This window comes from Heteronotia binoei, chromosome 2 (genome assembly GCF_032191835.1).
Source record: "Heteronotia binoei isolate CCM8104 ecotype False Entrance Well chromosome 2, APGP_CSIRO_Hbin_v1, whole genome shotgun sequence".
NCBI lineage: Eukaryota > Metazoa > Chordata > Lepidosauria > Squamata > Gekkonidae > Heteronotia > Heteronotia binoei.
In genome coordinates, this window is record NC_083224.1 from 176,083,542 (window position 1) to 176,105,146 (window position 21,605).

Genomic DNA, 21,605 nt, shown 5'->3' on the forward strand with positions numbered 1-21,605 from the left:
TTTGCACTGACCAGATGTGATGTCATGCCTGCTATGATTTTGGAAGGGAGATATAGGAAGACTGCATACTCTGAGAGGATTTGCCTCTGCCCTCTGGCTGAGTTGGAAACAAAGGAACATGTCTGTTTCCTATGCCCGCACTATAATCATATTTGAGATAAGACAATCCTTTCTGTTGTAGACAGTCCTGTGATAGGAAAGGACATGTTTAGATAAATTATTAATAGTTGAAACTTCCATTATTACCAAGCTAACTGTACTTGGGCTCAATAAATTTCAGTCCTGCCCTTTTGAGCCTTGGTTCAGGTTCTTCAGGAGGTTTATTATAGAGTTGCTGTTTTTTAGATTTCTAGGTTCAGATTTAAAGATAGCTATCGGTGCTGTCGTTTATGTATTTTATATATTATCTTTCTCTCAACTATGTAATTTTATCTAGTTTTTGTCTTTGATATGTTTTATTATTACATTTTAACTGGAACTCTTAACTTGTATACTGGTATACCTGATAATGTTTTGCTTTGTCAGTTGGATCTGGTTGTGGAGTATAATAAAACTAAATCTGAAAACTTAACCAAAATGTTTAAATATTCTCTGCTTGCTCAACTTCCACTTCATTATAGCTCCTCATGCAGGTGGTGAAAATTACTGAATTTATCCAAAAATTTCAACTTGAATCCATAAAAAGCCAGTTCTTTATTAACTGATATAGGACCCAAAATGGAATTCTTACAGTTTAGGTGCTAAAAGGCCATGTAAAATCCCCTTATCAGGGCCTGTGTAACATCTGTATGCTTATTGATTTACAAGTGTGACAGGGACTTTCTTGTATGTTGTAATTTGTACCATTTGACCTTTGAAGAAGACCTCTGCTGAAAGATGTCAGGTCATATATGGTTCGTTTCTTCTGCATATGTCCCATTGATTATTTCAATAAGGCTTCATTTGGGCCCCTACAAGGTTTTTATATGTTTTTTTTAATAAATAAAATAAAAACATGTACTTTCTTTTATAATTATTGATATTTTAAAACTTTTGGCCGCTTAGTAGTACTTTAAACTTCCTTTGGAGGTTTTTATGTGATTGGTTTCCTTCCGTCCTTTTATCGGCTTGACTTCAGTAAAGTCCGGCAGTATATGAAGCTCATCTGTTGATTCCTGCATTTCTACGGGAACTGGATTGAGATTATTGCTCCAGGTGACGATTGTGGTGAAAATTTCATCCAGTCCCTGCCCCCATTGTTTGACCAGAATGACATCTATCTTGTGTTCATTAAAAGGACTTTGTCAAAAATCCTGACATTCTCTGTTCTTCAAAGAAAAGTTTATTTGATTTAGTTTACAACTTACATACAGTGAGACCAAAGTGGTGATTATCTCTGAGTGCTACAATACCATACAAAACTTATTCAATCCACTTTTTGCTGACCAGATACAGACCAAGATCTTATTTGAGAAGGTCTAGATTGTGACAATTCAGGAGGAGTTTGTGGCCATAGGATATACAGGTCTTCCACGATGCTTTGTCCTTCAGATGCTTTGTCCTTCACAAGGGATTTGCCAGGATTCCACAGTTTTCCCCAGACTTTAGATCCATACTGGCTCCAGGGAGATATCTTTCTCAACAACTGGTGGTATTGTGTACCGAACTCAAGTGAAGACTGAATTAGGTGTTCCTGCTAGTCTCATTGGAGCCATACAAACAGAGCTTGGGAACAATGGACAGCAGGATCCAAATCCCTGCTGCCTTGCACCAATCACAGACCCCCTGCTGGTTGAATGATCCAATAAAGCACAGAAACCCAAAGTTGTATATAGTTGGTCCCATTGGCCTAGTTCCCCAGTCTTTGTAGTGCAGCCACCTACCATGCTGTATCTAATAAAGAGCTGGTTATCTCTACCACTTTGCCTTTTCGATGCATCGAACCCACTATATTATAGGTGGAAACTTATCTTTAACTGTGTGATTCTGAAATTAGATCCATTCCTTTGGGGTTTAGCATAAGAACATAAGTGAAGCTATGTTGGATCAGACCAGTGGCCCATCAATTCCAGCACTCTTACCAATTTCCCACTCACGTTGTTTCGGTCTCATTGCTTCTTTTCCCTGCAGTGCTGCTGCTGGATTCCGCACAAGCTGCCCCAAGCCAGTGAGTTGCCTGCCCCTTTTCAAGTTCTCTCCATGGCAGACAGAAACTAATTTTCAGAGGATGCTGCCTGCTGTGTAGGGAACTTGCAGTGAGGCAGACAAATTTGCTGGTCCAGGGCAGTTTGTGCAAAATCCAGCAGCAGCCCCGCGAAGAAGAGGAGAGTGAGAGCAGCGTACGTTTAGTGGGAAATCGGTCTCTGTGTCACACAATGGCCAAAAAATCTCAGGTTCTATCAGGAGGTCCACCAGTGGGTCCAGGACACTAGACACCCCCCCCCCGCCCACTGTCTCCCCCCCAGCACCGAAGAATAAAGAGCACCACTGCCCCAGACAGAGAGTTGCATCTATCTATCTATCTATCTATCTATCTATCTATCTATCTATCTATCTATCTATCTATCTATCTATCTATCTATCTATGTATCTGTCTGTCTGTCTGTCTGTGTTGACTTGTATACCGTCCTTTCCTGCAAATGGGCTCAGGGCGGATAACAACAAAAGTTAAAACAATTAAAAACTAGAAACTAAAACCATAAAAATACAATACAACAAACAGCATATATGTCATAGGCAGTGGTTTCCATTGGGCACATTCTATAAATCAGTACAGCTGTAAGCCCAGAGATGTAATAATAAAGTAAGAAAGGATTAAGATAAGATAGCACCATGACAGGCAAGGGAGGCTAAGCAGATGGAATAAGGACGTCCGCTGCCTCAACCAAAGGCCTGGGGGAATAGCTCTGTCTTGCAGGCCTTATGGAATGGCAGTAAGTCTATAACTTGTGGCTAATAGCCACTGATGGGCCTCTGCTCCAATCCCCTCTTGAAGCTGTCTATGCTTGTAGCTGCCACCACCCCAATTGTAGGTGTGTGGCCCTGTCCCTCCCCTCTTGCCAGGTTTAAAGGGCACTCCGACTGATCAATGGGACATGGGCTCCTGCCAATCAGCTGGAGGGCCCCTTAAATCTGGCAAGAGGGCAGGGAGAGGGGTGGCTGTGGTTGGAGTTAGTCCTTGGGGCAGGGCTTCCCCTGCTGGCCAGCTGGGGACTGGCATCCCTATTTCCTCTTCTTCTCAGAATTGCCACATTAAATGTTAATCTCTGTCTCTCAGCTAGAGATTTAGTTAGGAACCTATCTCTGACTGATTTCTCACTAGTCTCTGAGCCCTTTCCCCCCCAGTGCTTCTGTCTGGTTTTATACTACTAGCCACGGGGTGGTGACTTGCCCTGCCTCTTTCCCTCAACAAGCAGAAACCAGTTTTCATAGGATCTTGTTTGCCATGGGGAAAAGCTGAGGCAAGTCACAGCCCCATGGCAACTTTGTGAAATTGGATAGAAGCGCTGGGTGGGAAAGGGGCTCTGAGACCGGAACAAGCTTAGGGAGAAATCGGTCACTGTCTCTCCTCCTTCCTATCATGTATATTTGCTTGTAAATAAACAACTGTCTACTCTTTAATCAGGTTGTGCACCATTGCTATAGTGATTACTCTGCCAACAATATGGAGAACACAAGTCCACACTTGTATCTAGTGGGAAACAAGGGGGATGGGAATGCAGGGGAAGCAGAAACAGTGTGATGTCACTTTCAGGAAGTAATGTCAGTCCTCCCTAACAATCCCTGGAAATGTTATGGTAAAACCAGAGAGTTTCTGACAATTCCTAGAGAAGACAGCATCACTTCCAGATGATCTCTGGAAGTAATGTTATGCCATAGGCCTAAAAGCCATGTTTTGTTTTATTTTTCTCCTGTTGCCACTTATGACTTGTGGCGGGAGAAACTCACCCCACTGGGGAACTTACAACTCCATTTCCAGATTCAACCGTCAAAGTGGTACCCAACAAAGGGACCTTTGACTCTTGAAAGCTTAAACCACAAAGATCTCTTTGGTCTTTAAGTACTGAACTCTGACCTAGCCCGCAGATTAGGACAAATCACTTTGCACCACCCCCAGATGCCATTTTGGTTTCTCTTGGTCAGCTTCAAACAGGCCCATGTTCAGGATCTGGCAACCTAAGTCTGACCCTGAGTCTGTCTGCCCCACAGAGGAGCACAAACATATCTGTCCCTGATTGAGGCGCATATATAGCCCTGTGCTCTGAGGTGTGATCATCGTTCTCCTCTGAAATTAGCAAAATCATAGTAATTCTTATTGAGCCCCTGATGTTTTCTGTCTCCCAAGATCAAAATAAATAACATCCAGATCAGAACAAAACATGTTTGTATTAAGCATGTCATATAGACTGGGTGTTTCCAAGGAGATTGGGATAGACAATGAGCACACTGACTTCATCTGCTTCCTCCCTATCTGAAATTCCACACAGTCGATTGTGATTCAGGCTCTATGCAGTAATTTGTTTGCTGATCTAGGAAAGAAGATTTCATGAAACTGGTACTGATGTGGCTGCTGTTCCTCTCTTGGCTTTTGCCTCCCGCTGAGCATGGGACACTGAGGAGCAAGTGCCTCTTGACCAGACCCTTTGAGCTCCAAGAAGCATATTACAGGCCAGAAGACCTCCTTGTTGGTGGGATTTTGCCCTTCTTCAGGACTACAGTTACACACCCATCCTTTGAAAAACCTCCCAGGAAGAGGCACAATTTTAGGTAAGCTTTTCCAGGAGGGCTCTGGGATGTTGTACTTTCAGTCTGCACAGCAAATTCCACTGGAACTTCTAAAAACAGGCACCTGTGTCAAGCAGCAGAAGAACAAAAGGAAATACTTCTTTACACAGAGAGTTGTTAAAATGTGGAATTTACTGCCAGAGAATGCAGTGTCTACTAGTCATGGTGACTGAAAGCAACCTCCACATTCAGAGGCAGTCAACCTCTGAGCCCCAGTATCAGGAGACAACATCAGGGAAAGGCCTCAGCCTCAATGCCCCGTAGTTGGTTCTCCAGAGGAAATGGTTGGCCACTCTGTGAGGCTGATCCAGTAGGACTCTTCTTACGTTCTTAAGTGAATCTAGTATTAGATGCTGTCAAGTCCCACGGAGACAGAGCTGAGCAATAGTTTGGGTTGTATGTTGAGAATCTGGTAAGGACTAGGAGATGTGAATGATATGAACATGATGATATTGACCAAATTTCAGTCATTTATTATCTAATTCATGTGTAGTAATTCTGAATAAAACACCAAAAGAACAGCACAGTCTGTTCAATACTTTTAACTGGAGACCAAGAGGAAATTGGACTACTGTGCAAAAAACTGTGCAAAATGGAATCATAAAAGGATGGAAACCCCAAATATTAAAGTGCATATGAATTGGTTATATTGACCTGGATTGCTAGATGATCAGCACGTAAAACTAATTTAACTGACATTGGTTATAATGCCTTTTTTTATGGGTTAAGTAATTTGATAAATAAGAGTTTATCACTAGGACAAATTAGCTATTAGAGCCCCACTGCAAACATGGGAGCTGCAAGAAGAATGTTCTGCCAGCTGCTTAAGCCATGATAACTAAACAGACCATCCATGGTCAGAGGCAGTCTATCCTTGAATGACAGATGCTGGGAAGGGTGATGACAGGAAAGGGGTATTGTCTTTATGACCTAAATGTGGGTACACTTAAAGCTCTTTCTGAAAAATGATGCTGCAATAAACAGACCATTGGTCCGAGGCTAACGTAGCAGGGCTCTGTGTAAACGGGCAGTGCACTTAAATGCAAATATCAGATGAATGGGATTAAAATTAGATTTTAGGTCTGCAGGGATTTTTTCCTCCTGAATAATTGTGATCTTTCAGTACAGTGTTTGTTTTGCCATTGACCCATATCATGCACTCTTATTGCAGCCAGGTGGCCAAAAACTATCAATACATCCTGGCCCTCGTGTTTGCCATTAATGAGATCAACAAGGATCCGGCACTCCTCCCCAACATCACGCTGGGCTTCCACATCTTTGAGGACACCCGCTTTGCAACAATGGCCTACCAGGCAGGCCTGTCATTTCTTTCCACAGGAGACCAAATTGTGCCTAACTACAGATGCAACAGACGGGAGAAGCTGCTCTCTGTCATTGGAAGTCTCTACTCTAGAATCTCAGTGCAGATGGCCTCCCTCTTGGGCCTCTTCAAGATCCCACAGGTAAAAAAGACATTTTTATGGGGATAAAAGTCTGTGTTTGGGGACTGGCATGAACACATCAGGGAAGCAACGGGCCTTGCTGAAGGGCAAGTAAGAATAGAGAAGCAGAACCTTCAGTAATATACTTGCTTTCCACCAGCGTTGTCAGATGAGGATCTGAGTGACATGGGTACCAATCCCCACACTGCCATGATGCCTTCTGGCTGACTTAGGGTCAGTTCATCTCAAATCTCAGCTACCCCACTGGGTTATTACCGTGAGGATGAACCAGCAATAGAAACCACTTGGGATGAATGGGAGGATAAAACTCGATAGATGGAGTGAAAAAAGAGGTTTCCGTGCGGAAGAGAGAACCAGCAGAACTGAAAATGAGGCACTGGGACTGGATGCTGAAATTCCTGGCTCCTGGCCTGGCTGCCTTTTATGGACTTTTCCCAATGAGCTACCAAACTGACCAACCCCCCCGCCTGCCCCAAGACAGCAAAAGAGAACCAGGATTGTGCAAACTTTTAATTACTTGAACTACCTGTAGACTTTAGTGTATATATAAATCCCAGCAACACTGGAGGTAGAAAATACCATCCAGTCACAGCTACCTTCTAGTGTCCCATAGGGTTTTCCAGTTATGAGACTAAGAGATGCCTTTGTGTTGCAACCTTGGTCTTCCATGGTGGTCACCCATCCAAGTACTAACCAAGGTGAAGGGGGGCGACCCTGTTTAGCTTCTGAGATCTGATGTGATTGAGTTAGCCTGGGCCATCCAGGTCAGGCCCACCAACATTATGGGTCAGTAAAACTGCTTTATGAGAACAGCTGTTGCATGTCTACAGGCAAGTGTACGGGTTCTTCTGCTGCTCTTCCATACTGCAAGTCTCTCTTCAGGGCAGTCACTGTGTTTGATCACCCTGTGATGTGGCAGCTTCAGTGATAGCTGAGGGGCCACCCAAAGGATACTGTGCAGTAGATTCCAGTGCCCTACATTCCCCTTATCCTATCCTTCCTCCATAAGAATTCCGAACCTAAGAATTAAGAGCAGCACTGACCACCTGTTATGTATTGGAACTGAAGTTTGGCCTTTGGGCCAGCAGAGACTTGGCTGAGCTGCAGACCCTAAAACAATAGCCACCTGGATTCAGGAAGGAGGCCCATCAGGAATTGTTAGGCCAGCTATTAACCTATAGTTGTGTGTAATGGGATGATGGTAATGGTTTTTTTGGGTGGGGAGGTTTGCATGCATATAAGCAGGGCCTTGGGCCTTGGGCCTGCTAGACAGTTCTGTTCCTATCTCACTATGCTGAATCACTGAATAAAGAGCTGAACTCACTATCTCTTGGGCGTCCTCATGCTTTGAACTCAGTACATTTTACCACCATTGCAGATATTACTGGGGGGATCATAACATCCCTCAGCTTCCTAATTCTTGTTGCTCCCCATCACCCCAACCCCACCCCCCATTTTAAATATGCCAAAATCTCTGAAATCTCAGAACTCTCTGATTCCACTTATTCTGAGGTGTGAACTATGACCTTGATAAAGCTTAGTCTTTATTTCCTGCCACAAGGCAACAGTACCCAGGTTAGAATCAGAACACTTCAGACAGGAAGAGGGGAGGAGAGACACTGACCTAGAATACTACCTTAGAACATGGAGGTTGGGGAACCAGAAGAGTGGGGGCCATAATTGAAGCTCAGACAGGATCGAGTTGAACCTAACCAGCTCACCAAAGTTCCTTTAAGCCATTGACATCATTCTCTGAGCAGTGAGAACCTTTTGTGGAAACATATGCCTGGGTGAGTTCCCTTAGAAGAGTCATCCAGGGGGTCTTAATTGGCAGGAAGAGGATTGCAAAATGTTCATCAAGGTGAAGAGGTTCTGACACATCTACCACCACCACTACCCCAGGTCAGTCACACAATGTTTTCTGTCTGAAAAGAAGCACTGTTTAGATGCTGGTGGCTTAATACGAAGGAGAAGAACTAACAGGTATTGGGTGATATTTGGGAAGTGGGAGTCCCGTGCTTATAGGAACTGAAGATAAGCCATGTTGGATCAGGCAGTGCAGTCCATCATGCTGTGTCACACAGTAGCCAAAACCCAGGTGCTGTCAGGATGTCCACCTGTAATACCAGAATTTTAAATCCCTCCCACTGTTGCTCTCCAAGCATCCAAGAATACAGAGCATCACTGTCCCAGAGAGAGTGTTCCATCCAGGGCTTTTTTTGAGTAGGAACACACAGAAATGCAGTTCCAATTGGCTTGGTGTCATGGGGTGTGGCCTAATATGCAAGGTGTTCCTGTTGGGCTTTTTCTACAAAAAAAACCAACCCTGGTTCCATCTATACCTTGTAACTAATACTCACTGATGGACCTCTGCTTCATAGGTTTATCCAATACCCTCTTGAAGCTATGTTTGTAACTGTGACCACTTCCTATAGCAGTGAATGCTATATCTTAAATACACAATTTCAATTAGCAATTATTGCACTTCAGATTAACCTCATTGGCTACAATACTGCCACTATCCAAAGCTGTTTATTACACATGTTCACACACAGTCTGTCCAAGAGCAGTTTCTTCATTGCCCTTTATCATAAGCAGTGCATGGCCCAGTTTGCTGCACTGATGACCCCAGTGGCTTCATTGCCTCAACCATTTCAGCCCAGACAGATCAATAGACTGAACTCTGAGAAAGCAAGATCAAGCAACAGATATGATTTCAACTGAATGGGATTATTTCCATGGGCCAGATTTTTGTTGAGCTCTGACGATAACTGTACAACATATAAAAATCTGTTTTTCAACTAAAAGCCTTCCTTCCTTCCTTCCTCCCTCCCTCCCTCTCTCCCTCCCTCCCTCTCTCCAGCTGGGTTATGGCTCATTCAATCCTGTTCTGAAAGAGAGAGCCAGATTTCCTTGCTTCTACCAGATTGACCCCAGTGTAGTCCCACAGTATAGGGGGATCATCCGCTTACTTCTTCATTTTCATTGGAACTGGATTGGAATTATTGCTCCAGATGATGACAGTGGTGAAAAGTTCATCCAAGCCCTAACCCCAATGCTTGACCAGAACAACATCTGTGTCGAGTTCACGAAACAAATCTTGTCTGAAATCTCAGCGTTCTATACAAGTTCGTATATTGATAAGAGTCTAGCTCTATATCTCATGCAGTGTAAGTCCAAAGTTATTGTTTTCTTTAGTTCAGATTCCATACAGCATTTAATCTTACCCCTTTTGAGATACAGAGTAAAAACTAAGACATCTGTTAGGAAGATCTGGATTGTGACGAGCCAGTGGGAATTTGCTGCAATGGGCACCGTATTTCGCTGGAAGGCTTTGGAGACCCTCCATGGTGCCCTGTCCTTCAGAGGCCACACAAGTGATGTGCCAGGATTCCAGAGTTTTCTCCGGACTTTGGATCCACGCCAGCCCCAGGGAGACATTTTTCTTAAAGAGTGGTGGAAACTTGTATTCATATGTAAATATATATATGATTTTCCTGGAATCCTTAAGAACTGTACAGAGGAGGACATTGAGACCCTCCCACCCTTTCTATTTGAAATGAGCATGACTGGGAACAGCTATAATGTTTACAATGCAGTCTATTCCGTAGCACACGCCCTACATGCCATGTACACCTTTGCATCAAGACGTGCAACGATGGGGAATGGCAAGAGGCTTCTGGATGTTCAGCCATGGCAGGTAACCTCCTCCCTATGCTATGTGGCTCTTGTGTCAAGGAATGCACTGCCTAGAGTGTAACAGCCAAGATGGGTCAATGCTACAGTGAATGCAGAAAATGTATTAAGCTGAATGCAGAAAATGTATTCAGCTATTGCTTGTTATGAACTTTTAAGGATTTGTGAAGCTTGTTAAAGCCTCTGGTGAAACAGGGTTTTAAGCGCCTCCCTGTCGCTCAAATGCGCTATGCTGCTGTTGCAAAATAGCGATTTATCGCTTTCTGTTCAATATTTGCTGCTTCAAATATCATGAAGTTGCGCTGTGTCGCCTTAGCGGAATAATGCTATACATCCATTCCGACGGAAAAGATTGTTCTTGTAATCCCTGCTGACGGCTTTTCAGGAAAGTCTTCCCTGGACATTCACTTTATTTATGAACTTTGCACTTATAAATTAAGACTGAGTCTTGAATGTTTTTTTTGTAACTTTGCTATTCCTATATGTGGTTTTGTATGGAATATATCATTGCACAAGTTTTCCAGAGTGGTTGGTCGTTCGTGGATGCTTTTGTGCTTTACCCCTGCTTTACTTTTCCACGTTGCTCTTTTGGTTGCTCAATCCCCAGGTGGGGGCCGGTGATTCCCCAGTTTGGAGGCCCTCCCCCTGCTTCAGTGTCATCAGAAAGCGGGGGGACGCCTGCTGGGCACTCCATTATTCTCTGTGGAGACTGATTCCCAGAGGGTATAATGGAAAATTGATCCGTGGTGATCTGGGCTGGAGGGGCCCTGTTTTTTGAGGAAGAGGCACCAAATTTTCAGCATAGCATCTGGTGCCTCTCCTCAAAGTTTCAAAAATGTTGGACCAAGGGGTCCAATTCTATGAGCCCCTATCCTTTATTATTTCCAATGGAAGGAAGGTTTTAAAAGGTGTGTGGTCCGTTTAAATGTGATGGCCAGAACTCCCTTTGGAGTTCAGTTCTGCTTGTCACAAACTTGCTCCTGGCTCCACCTCCAATGCCTCCTGGCTCCAGCTCCAAAGTCTCCTGGTTCCACCCCCAAAGTCCCCAGATATTTCTTGAATTGGACCTGGCAACCCTACCGGCTCCCCTTCTCGGCCCATTGTATGGGAATTTGTCCTTCATTTATGGTCTATCTAGCAAGGCTCTAGGTGATTTACAACCAATAAATACAGTTAAAAACAAAACCAAGAGTCCAACTTCATTATTTCAGATGGCGTGAAGTATCTACTACCAGTCTCTGGACTGTGCCATAGACTCAAGGCGGAGGAGAAGTGGGCCCAAGCAAAAATAGAGGAAGGAAAGAGGGAAAGAGGAAGGTGCCAGCTATGGTGGGATTGTTGCTGGCCTCAACCAAAGGTCTGGTGAAACATCTCTGCATTCCAGGCCCTGTAAATTGCATCACATTCCTCCTGGCCATGGTGATATCTGGCAGCCCTGGTGATATCTGGCAGCTGAGGGCAGCTAGATATCTTTAGGGCCAGGAACCACTAGTAGATTGTTTTTAGCAGAGTGCAGTGTTCTTCCAGGAACCAGGACCGGCCCTAGCCCTTCTGGCACCCTAGCCAGCACAGTTCCACCCCACCCCATGTGTCTGCCGCCTACTCGTGAGTAGACATGTGTCTGCCACCTACTTGTGAGTAGCCCTGCATGTAGGCTGCATGCGCAGGGCTACTCGCGAGTAGGCGGCAGGTGCAGATCTACTTGTAAGTAGGCGGCAGGCGCGGGGCTACTTGTGGGAAAGGGGGAGAGGCAGGCAGGAAGGCAGGCAAACTAGGCAACCCTCCCCCCTGAGTGTGGCATGATTCAGCCCAGCCCTACCGGTTTTGACGCGGCCAGCTTTTTATCCTTTTTTGAAGAACATGCTGAAGGAGGCTTCTCTCCCCTCCTTTCCAGAGCCGGAAGGGAGGGAGAGCAAAGCTTCCTTCAGCACGGTCTTCAAAGAGGGATAAGATGTGGGCTGTGTCAAAGCCAGTAGGGCCAAGTCTCAGCATGGCGCGCTCTGATCGCTCGGTGGGGGGGGGGGGGAGAAAGGGAGAGAAGGGAAGGTGTGGCAGTGGGAGGGGGGGCAGGCAGGCAAACTAGGCGGTTGTCATGGGCATAGGGTTGCCAAGTCCAATTCAAGAAATATCTGGGGACTTTGGGGGTGGAGCCTGGAGACTTTGGGGGTGGAGCCTGGAGACATTAGGGGTGGAGCCAAGATCAAGGCTGTGACAAGCATCATTGAACTCCAAAGGGAGTTCTGGCCATCACATTTAAAGGGACGGCACACCTTTTCAATGCCTTCCTTCCGTAGGAAATAATGAAGGATAGGGGCACCTTCTTTTGGGGCTCATAGAATTGGACTCCCAGGGGATATCTGGGGCTAATTGGAAAAAATGGGGGTGCTCCGGCCAGGGTTACTGGGCAGAACTTGCCCAGGGAAGCCCCAGAGCTGCAGTCTTCTCTCCCAGACCCGTGTGCATGTGTGAATGTGACATCGCTGGCGCTGGCCCGGGCCGGAGGCGAAAGCAGCGGGAAGAGGCGCCTTGAGGAGGAGGGGAGCTGGTACCTGCTTGGGGGGCATGCAGAAGGGGGGTGGGTTGCAGGTGCAGTCCCTGGCAGCAGCAGGCGACAAGAGCAAGAGACCCTCCCTCCCTTCCTTGCAGCAGCAGCAGCCCAAGCTCCAACCCTGGCTCAGAAGGCGCGGCAAAGCAGCCCCGCGCAAGGCGCCTTTTCCAAGCCCCTGCCGCCTCCCGGCCCAGCCGCCGCCTGCTGCTCCTCCCCCCCCCCAGGGCCCGGGCGGGCACCCCAGCAGCAGCAGGCCGCGCAAGGCCTTCCTCCTCCTGGCCGCCGGGCACCTTTGCGCGCCTGGTCGGGAAAGCAGCAGCAGCAGCGGCTGCATCGTCCCGTCGCCCCCGCGGCCCTGCTCGGCCTCTCCCTGCCTGCCTGCAAGCGGTGAGTAGCGGGGCGGCACAGACAGAGCGGGTGACAAGGAGGGTGGAGGCAGGCCAGGAGCGTGGCGAGCTGCGAGTCTGGGTCCTACAAGTACCCAGATTTGTGGCTCGCCACGCTCCTGACCTGCCTGCAGCCTCCCCTTCTCTGATTTTAACATCAGAGGCGGAGCAGGCGACGCCGCTGCGCTGCCGCCTCTTCTCCGTAGCTGCTTCTCCGAGATGGGCTCAGGCTGAGCCCATCTCGGAGGAACAGCTACGGAGAAGAGGTGGCAGCCGCGCAGCGGCTTCGCCCGCTCCGAGAAGGGGGGGCTCGCCACGCTCCTTGGCGCCGTTTCCCCCCTCCCCCGCTTCCATTTGGGGGGGGAGCGGGGGAAGAGACTGGAAAACCTGGGGTCCCCCGCCAGGGCGGGAGGGTTGGGACCCCTACATGGGCACAACAAAACCTTGAAGCTAACTTAGTATTCCACTGGGAGCCAGTGTAGCTGGCAAAGCACAGGTAGTATATATGCTGCTTGTGGTGTTCTTGCCAGGACTCGTGCCACCACATTCTGGACCAGCTGGAGCTTCTGGGTCAGTCTCAAGGGCAGGCCAGCATAGAGCAAGTTACACCAGTCTAGCCTGAAGGAGACCATTGCATGGATTACAGTGGCTAGGTCGAGGCACGACAGGATAAGAGCCAGTTGACTTGGCGCAGATTTTAAAAAATCAGCCTAGCAATATTCATGACCTGAGCCTGCATAGTCAGGGTCATGCCCAAACTCATGGCAGATGACGCCAGAATTAATGGCACCCCATCTAGAGTGGGAAGTCTGTGCCCCAACCTGAAACCCCCCACCCCCCACCACAGAACCTTCATCTTCACTGGATTCAGTCTCAGCCTGCTCTTTTTTAACCATCCCACCATGGCCTCCAAACCCTCAGCCAGGTCATAGAATCATAGAGTTGGAAGGGACCTCCAGGGTCATCTAGTCCAACCCCCTGCACAATGCAGGAAACTCACAAATACCTCCCCCTAAATTCAGAGGACCTTCATTGCTGTCAGATGGCCATCTAGCCTCTGTTTAAAAACCTCCAAGGAAGGAGAGCCCACCACCTCCCGAGGAAGCCTGTTCCACTGAGGAACTGCTCTAACAGTCAGGAAGTTTTTTCTAATGTTGAGCAGGAAACTCTTTTGATTTAATTTCAACCCATTGGTTCTGGCCCTACCTTCTGGGGCCACAGAAAACAATTCCACCCATCCTCTATATGACAGCCCTTCAAGTACTTGAAGATGGTGATCATATCACCTCTCAGCCGCCTCCTCTCCAGGCTAAACATCTCCAGCTCCTTCAACCTTTCTTCATAGGACTTGGTCTCCAGACTCCTCACGATCTCCAACGCCCTGCTCTGGACCTGTTCCAGCTTGTCTATATCCTTCTTAAAATGTGGTGCCCAAAACTGAACACAATACTCCAGGTGAGGTCTTACCAGAGCAGAGTAAAGCGAAACTATCACTTCATGTGATCTGGACACTATACTTCTGTTGATACATCCCAAAATGCATTTGCCTTTTTAGCCACCGCATCACACTGTTGACTCATGTTCAGCGTATGATCCACGGAGACCCCTAGATTTTTTTCGCACATACTGCTACTAAGACTGCTACTCCCCCATCCTATAACCATGCATTGGATTTTCCCCACCTAAATGCAGAACTTTACTTTTATCCCTGTTAAAATTCATTTTTTTTTTGTTTTAGCCCAGTTTTCCAGCCTGCCAAGGTCATCCTGTATCATGTTTCTGTCTTCTACTGTATTTGCAACCCCTCTCAATTTAGTATCATCAGCAAATTTAATAAGCATTCCCTCTATTCCTTCATCCAAATCGTTTATAAAGATGTTGAACAAAACAGGTCCCAGGACAGATCCTTGAGGCACACCACTTGTCACTCCTCTTCAAGAGGATGAAGAACCATTCACAAGCATTCTTTGGGTGTGATCTGTGAAACAGTTACAGATCCACCTAACGGTAACAGGATCCAAACCACATTTTACCAACTTGTCAACAAGGATAGTATGTGGAACCTTATCAAAAGCTTTACTGAAATCAAGATAAACGATGTCTACAGCATTCCCCTGATCCAGCAAGGTAGTCACTTTCTCAAAAAAAGAGATCAGATTAGTCTGACATGACTTGTTTTTGAGAAACCCATGCTGGCTTAGTAATCACAGCCATCCTTTCTAAATGTTCCAGGACTGACTGTTTGATGATTTGTTCTAAAACTTTTCCAGGTATAGACATCAAGCTGATGGGTTAGTAGTTTTCCCCCTTCTTGAAGGACAACATTAGCCCGTCTCCAAGCTTCCGGCACCTCTCCTGTTCTCCAAGAATTCTCAAAAATCAGGGGACATATGCAGGTGGCCATCCAACAATAGATATAGCTGGTTGTCATCAGCATACTGGTAAAATCCCAGGCCAAAGCTCCATACCAGCTAGGAAAGGGGATGCATATAAATGTTGAATAACATCAGAAAGAGGATTGCCCCCTAAGGAACCGCACATATTGGGTGGCAGAGAGATTATTCCCTCTCCCCTAGTGCCACTCTCTATTCCTGGCCATAGAGAAATGAGGTAAGCCACTGTAAGGCCACCCCATGAACTCCCAAGTCAGTAAGGCTGTAAATCAAGAGGTTTTAGCTAAGTGTGTTGAACACTGCTGTGAGGTCTAACAACAACAGCAGTGCTGACCCACCTTAATCAAACTGACCACAGAGATGGTCTGTCAGAGTGATCAACATCATCTCCATCCAATGGTCAGGGTGGAAGCCAGACTAGAATGGATCCAGTACCTATGTGTAATCTAGGCGACTCTGGAGCTTCTCAGCAACTGCTCTCTCAATCACCTTGCCCAGTAATGACAGGTTCAAAAGTGGGTGGTTATTGACTGCACCCTTTGGATCCAAACATGGCTTCTTCAAGAGCGGTACAACCACAGCCTCTTTTAAACCTTCCCGATGGAAAGCCACTCAGATGCATACATCCCCGTTCCCCAGTTCCTTTCTCAATAACCAGATCTACCATCTGCAGTGTATCTAATCCAGTTGCTTCCACCCTTCATCCAAATATATGGAGTGTGTGTCATGGGAAGCAGCTACCTTGAGAAATCCCCCATGATAGACATAAAGAAGTCACTTGTCATTGGTGCCCACTGAGAATTCATCCTTGGCTTTTCCATTAAGGAAATGACTAAAGAAACTATTATCTCTTCTTGTGGTAGCTCAGACAGGATGTCCTGTAATGGTCGGGGCCAGCGTCATCATACCCTGAGTAGGGGTAGCAGCCAGGGCCCAGGGTTTCTTCTGAGGCCCACTGCTGTCAACCACTCTTCCTGACCACTCTCTTGTTAGTAACCCATGCACACAGCTACACACATTGCCATTGCCAGGGAAAGGGCTGCAGGTGGTCATGAGCATAGGTGATACAAGGGCTTGCAATTGGGTAGGAATAAGACACACAAGTAGGTGAGTGGCATACAGATGGAGGGGATGGCATACATAGGGGTCTGAGGAAGGAGGGAAAGGGAACTTTGGGAACTCTTATTCCCACAGCCCACCAAAACCTGCAACTGACCCTGCTAGTGGTCATATAACCAGTGACATCATTTCTCTTTTATTTAAGATTCTTGCCTCTTTGAGGAGCATCCAGTTCAACAACAGTGCTGGCGAGGAAGTGTTTTTCACTGGAAATGAGAGGAGATCAGCTGGCTATGATATTCTGAACTTGGTCTTTTTCTCAAATCAATCTTCAGCTCAAGTGAAAGTTGGGAGAATTGATCCTAGGGCTCCCCCAGGCAAAGATTTCATCATTAATGCCGATGCAATTGTTTGGGCTACCCAGGTGAGGAAGAAGTCAATATTCATGGGCAATGATAGAAAAAAAAATGCTGTTAGGATCTTTGGGAGGATAAGATTGCATTTATAGAACAGACTGTATGCCAGTTTCATCCAGGTGTTGCTCCTCAGAATGGTATACTTCCTTGCCCAATGAAGCTGTATTTTATTGGTTGCAGTGAAACATGCACATTTCCTAGAAAGAGCTGATCCCACTAAGCTTGGGATTCATTTCACCATGCCCAAGAAAACCCCTTTCAATAGCTCTTTAATGCAAGAAAGTCATCCCAGATTGAGTCAAGATAACTGGGGAAAACTACTATGTTGCATAAGAACATAAGACAAGCCATGTTCGATCAGGCCAATGGCCCATCCAGTCCAACACTCTGTGTCACACATTGGGGGTGGAGGTCAGCATCCACGATGGCTACTGCCGCGGGCACCGCACCATCCTCCTCTCCCGGTCCCGGGTTGTCGCCCTCTCCATTAGCCATCTTCACCCAGCGCATGTGCCTGGTTAGTATGGCCTCTCAGTGCACCGGGGCCTCATCCATCGTGGTGGTAGGAGTGCGTGGCTGCCACAGTCGGGGGGTGACAAGGAGCTGTTGAATGTGGAGAGGGGAACTTGGTCCAGCAACTCTCCGGGCGTCCAGCACGTGCCACGGTGGGGTTGGTGCTGTCGCCCCTTCTTCGGGTTCTGGAAGTTCACTGTGTACTGGAATCTTTTTAGCCATTCAGTTATAAAGTTGCCAGGGTGGTTAAACTTCTTGCAGGATTACTCTCAAAATGTCAAGCATGCGGGTTCAATGATGAGTCAAAGTTGATACAAAGACTACGTTTATTGATAGACTGATACTTGGTATAGCAAGTTCTTGAGAGTAATGAAACTGATACAGTGATACAATACTTTTAAGGCTTACTTCAAAAGGATTCCAAAGGAGGGGGTTGCGGGCCAGCATTCACACATAAACTATCATAAATGTCTACGTTCTCATGGTGTTATCAGGACTTCGTCCTTGCTTTCTCCAGATGTTCTATCCTCCCTTAGAGGAATGTATGAGAAGGTGCTGATTACTTGGTTTCAGTTCTCACTACTTCTAATCACAAGCCATAAAGCAAGACAGGGGAAAGGGAAAGAATAACAGGCTAACAAGGTTGGGTCCTCCATGACACTTCACAGACCAGGTTTAGGCAGGACCCTAAAACAATCAATTAACAATGGAATTTCACCATGCTTGACAGTGAGCTGCTCTGAGACTCTGAGTGGAGGGCGGAATATAAATTCAATGTCTTCTTCTTCTTCTCTCTGCTCCCCAAGTTTGGTGAGGATTGGATTTATGGGGTCTAAGCTATGGTCTCCTCAAAGTAGGGGCCCTAAGGAAAGTACTTTCTGGGGAAATGAAAGGCATTTTCCTGGGAGCACCTAATGTTGGGCGGGTGGGGGGGGGAGGCTGAAGCTGAGACCCATGAATCTTGAAGGGCAAGTAGAAAAGAATCATCTGGAGATTCCTTGTGAGGTTGGACTATCTAGCAAGCCGGGGGGAGGGGCATTCTGTCACCTTATTAATCTCACAAACTGAACCACTTAATGAACCATTTAAACGTTTGTAACAGTTTGTGGTTTGTGAATGAGGCAGATTACAAGCCATAAAGCAAACTTCCTTTTTCGAGTTCATGCCCATCCCTAGAGAGCTCCGTAGAAAATCATCAGCATACTCACATACTGGTAAAATCTCACCAATTATTTTTTCTCCTACTCAGAAGCTACCCTCTTCCAGGTGTGTGGAGAGCTGCCTGCCAGGGTACAGCAGAAAAGTTCTAAAAGGAAAGCCGCCTTGTTGTTATGAATGTCAACATTGTCCAGAAGGGATGATTTCTAACCATACAGGTAATTCAACATATCCTGAATCCCCAAGTTAAAGGGTGAAAAACCTCCTTATAACTGCAGCGTAAGGCTTGTAGACCAATGACACTGCCCTACAGATCATTAACAGTTTTGGTCAAATTTAATTGTACAGGCGGGGACTCTGTGTTGGCTGGGATGATATTTGCTGATTGGATGGAAGAGTACTAGTTCACTCTTGAAGCAGTGCCAACGTCCTCTCTTGTACAGAAAATATTTTCTTTAGAGTGTCCACATCAGGAATGTCTGTTGGGCTAATAATTCTAACCCCTCTCAAGAACTGAAAGCTTGTTCGCCACTGGACGGTAGAGAGCAACATTAGCTTTGTTCACTCTCTGGAACAGTTTAATGAGTAAGGTGCTCATTCCATTTGGCATTATTTAGTGTGTGTGATCACAGCCATTGTGTGTTGGAATTGTAGCATAACAGTCTTCTAATTTGGATTGTTTAAATGAAGGGAGGGTGGCTTCTTCTTCAGATGGATGTCCTTTCTTGTCCCATAATTTGCAAGTGTCGAAGCCAAGAGTACTCAGACAAGAAATGTAGGAAGTGCAAGTCAATAGTTAATGCCTAAAAGAAACAGCAAATTGAATAGAATACTGATTGCAATTATGATCTTCTCTCCTGTTTTGCCGCAATCCTTTCCCCTTAAAAATTAAACATAAACAATAAGAACTGTACAGCCTTTCACAGCTTGGGAGGAAAGAAGTTCTGTATCTATCTGTGTATGTGCGTGTGTGTGTATATGTATATGTGCTTGTGTGTGTGTGTGTATAAAGATAACATTATTATCAGGGCTTTTTTTGTAGCAGGAACTCCTTTGCATATGAGGACACACAGCTCTGATGCAGCCAATCTTCCAGGAGCTTACATTAGACCCTGTGAGAAGAGCCTGTAAGCTCTTGGAGGACTGGCAACAAAAGAGAGGTGGGGCATAATATGAAAAGGAGTTCCTGATTATTATTATTGCACCTAAGTTATATTTCACAAATATGATGAAGCAGGAAACTCAAACTCAACCCTCTGGTCTTATGACCTACATCTGGAAAGTTGTGATCCACTTGCAGTCACTAGCTGGACACCGTACCATTCCGTCACCTTGGATAAAGGCTCAACTGAATAGTACACAAACATTACTTATGTTGTGCTGGAATTCATTAATTAGTGGGTCTTTATTCCAGATGCTGACCATTGTGTCCCATGTTCAAAGGATCAATATCCAAACAAGAACAAAGTTCAATGTACCTCCAAGAACATAAGCTTTCTTTCCTATCAAGAGATTTTGGGGATGGTGTTGGCTTCTCTTGCTCTTTTGCTGTCTTTGATCACAGCCCTAGTCCTGGCAACCGTCATTACATATCGAGGCACACCAATTGTCAAAGCCAACAACAGAGAACTCACCTATGTCCTCCTCATCTCCCTCCTGCTCTGCTTCCTTTCCTCCTTCCTCTTTATTGGTCGACCTACAAGGGTCACCTGCCTTCTGAGACAAATTGGGTTTACGATAAACTTCACTGTTGCCATTTCCTCCATCTTGACCAAAACAATCATGGTGGTTGTGGCCTTCTTGGCCACTAAGCCGGGAAACAGGACCAGGGAAATGTTGGGGAGAAAAGTAGTAAACTCCATTTTACTGGCCTGTCCCCTGTTCCAAATTTTGATCTCTACCATTTGGCTAGGAACCACTCCCCCATTCCCCAACTTGGAGTTCCATTCCTTGGCCAAGGAGATCATAGTGGAGTGTAATGAGGGATCAGTCATCATGTTTTACACAGTCCTGGGATACATGGGATTTTTGGCCCTGGTCAGTTTTGTGGTGGCTTTCCTAGCCAGGAAACTCCCTGACAGCTTTAATGAAGCCAAGTTTATCACCTTCAGCATGCTGGTCTTCTGCAGCGTGTGGGTCTCCTTCATACCCACCTACCTGAGCACGAAAGGGAAGGCTATGGTGGCTGTGGAGGTCTTCTCCATTTTGGCCTCTGGTGCTGGTCTCCTGGGCTGCATATTCCTTCCCAAATGCTACATTATTTTTCTTAGGCCTGATCTCAATCATAGAGATCACCTCCTAAGGAACAAGAAATTCAGGAATCTAAACCGTTGAATATTCTCTGCTTGCTCAAGTTTCATTTCTTTACAGCTACTCATGCAGGTGGTTAACATTACTGACAATGGTCCAATATCTTAAAACTCTTGATTTCCCCCCTCGCAGGAGGGCTTTTACACTGACCAGATGTGATGCCATGCCAGCTATGATTTTGTAAGTAAGTAAGTAAAATGTTATTTGTATCCCGCCCTCCCCCGCCGAAGCGGGCTCAGGGCGGCTAACATCAACAAAATTAACAGTACATTAATAAAACATTACATTAGTAGACATTAAATTTGCCTTAAAACCAATTAATACATTAATTAAAAACCATTATTAAGCTAATTACATTAATTAAAACAACCATAGTGTTATCATTGATGCTATACCTATCAGTTGGTGTTGATGGCGGATGTTTCTTTGTTATGCACTTGCAGTTCAGCTATTCATAAACGCCAGTTTAAAAAGCGTAGTCTTGCAGGCCCTGCGGAACTGATCGAGGTTTTGGAAGGGAGATATAAGAAGACTGCATACTCTGAGAGGATTTGCCTCTGCCCTCTAGCTGAGTTGGAAACAAAGGAACATGTCTGTTTCCTATGCCCCCGCTATAATCATATTTGAGATAAGACAAACCTTTCTGTTGTAGACAGTCCTGTGATAGGAAAGGACATGTTTAGATAAATCATTAATAGTTGAAACTTCCATTATTACCAAGCTAACTGTACTTGGGCTCAATAAATTTCAGGCCCGCCCTTTTGAGCCTTGGTTCAGGTTCTTCAGGAGGTTTATTATAGAGCTGCTGTTTTTTTAGATTTCTAGGTTCAGCTTTAAAAATAGCTATCGGTGCTGTCATTTATGTATTTTATATATTATCTTTCTCTCAACTATGTAAT

The 21,605-nt window shown here is 45.8% G+C and overlaps 1 protein-coding gene across 1 annotated transcript; it reads left to right on the top strand.

The window, feature by feature from the left end:
* Positions 1 to 4,540: 4,540 nt before the first annotated feature.
* Positions 4,541 to 20,730, top strand: LOC132567388 (vomeronasal type-2 receptor 26-like). The gene is made up of 5 exons (XM_060233063.1): positions 4,541 to 4,746; positions 5,936 to 6,227; positions 16,515 to 16,733; positions 18,488 to 18,614; positions 19,811 to 20,730. The coding sequence occupies exons 1-5, from the start codon at positions 4,541 to 4,543 to the stop codon at positions 20,728 to 20,730; spliced, it is 1,764 nt and encodes a 587-aa protein (XP_060089046.1).
* The last annotated feature ends 875 nt before the right edge of the window (positions 20,731 to 21,605 follow it).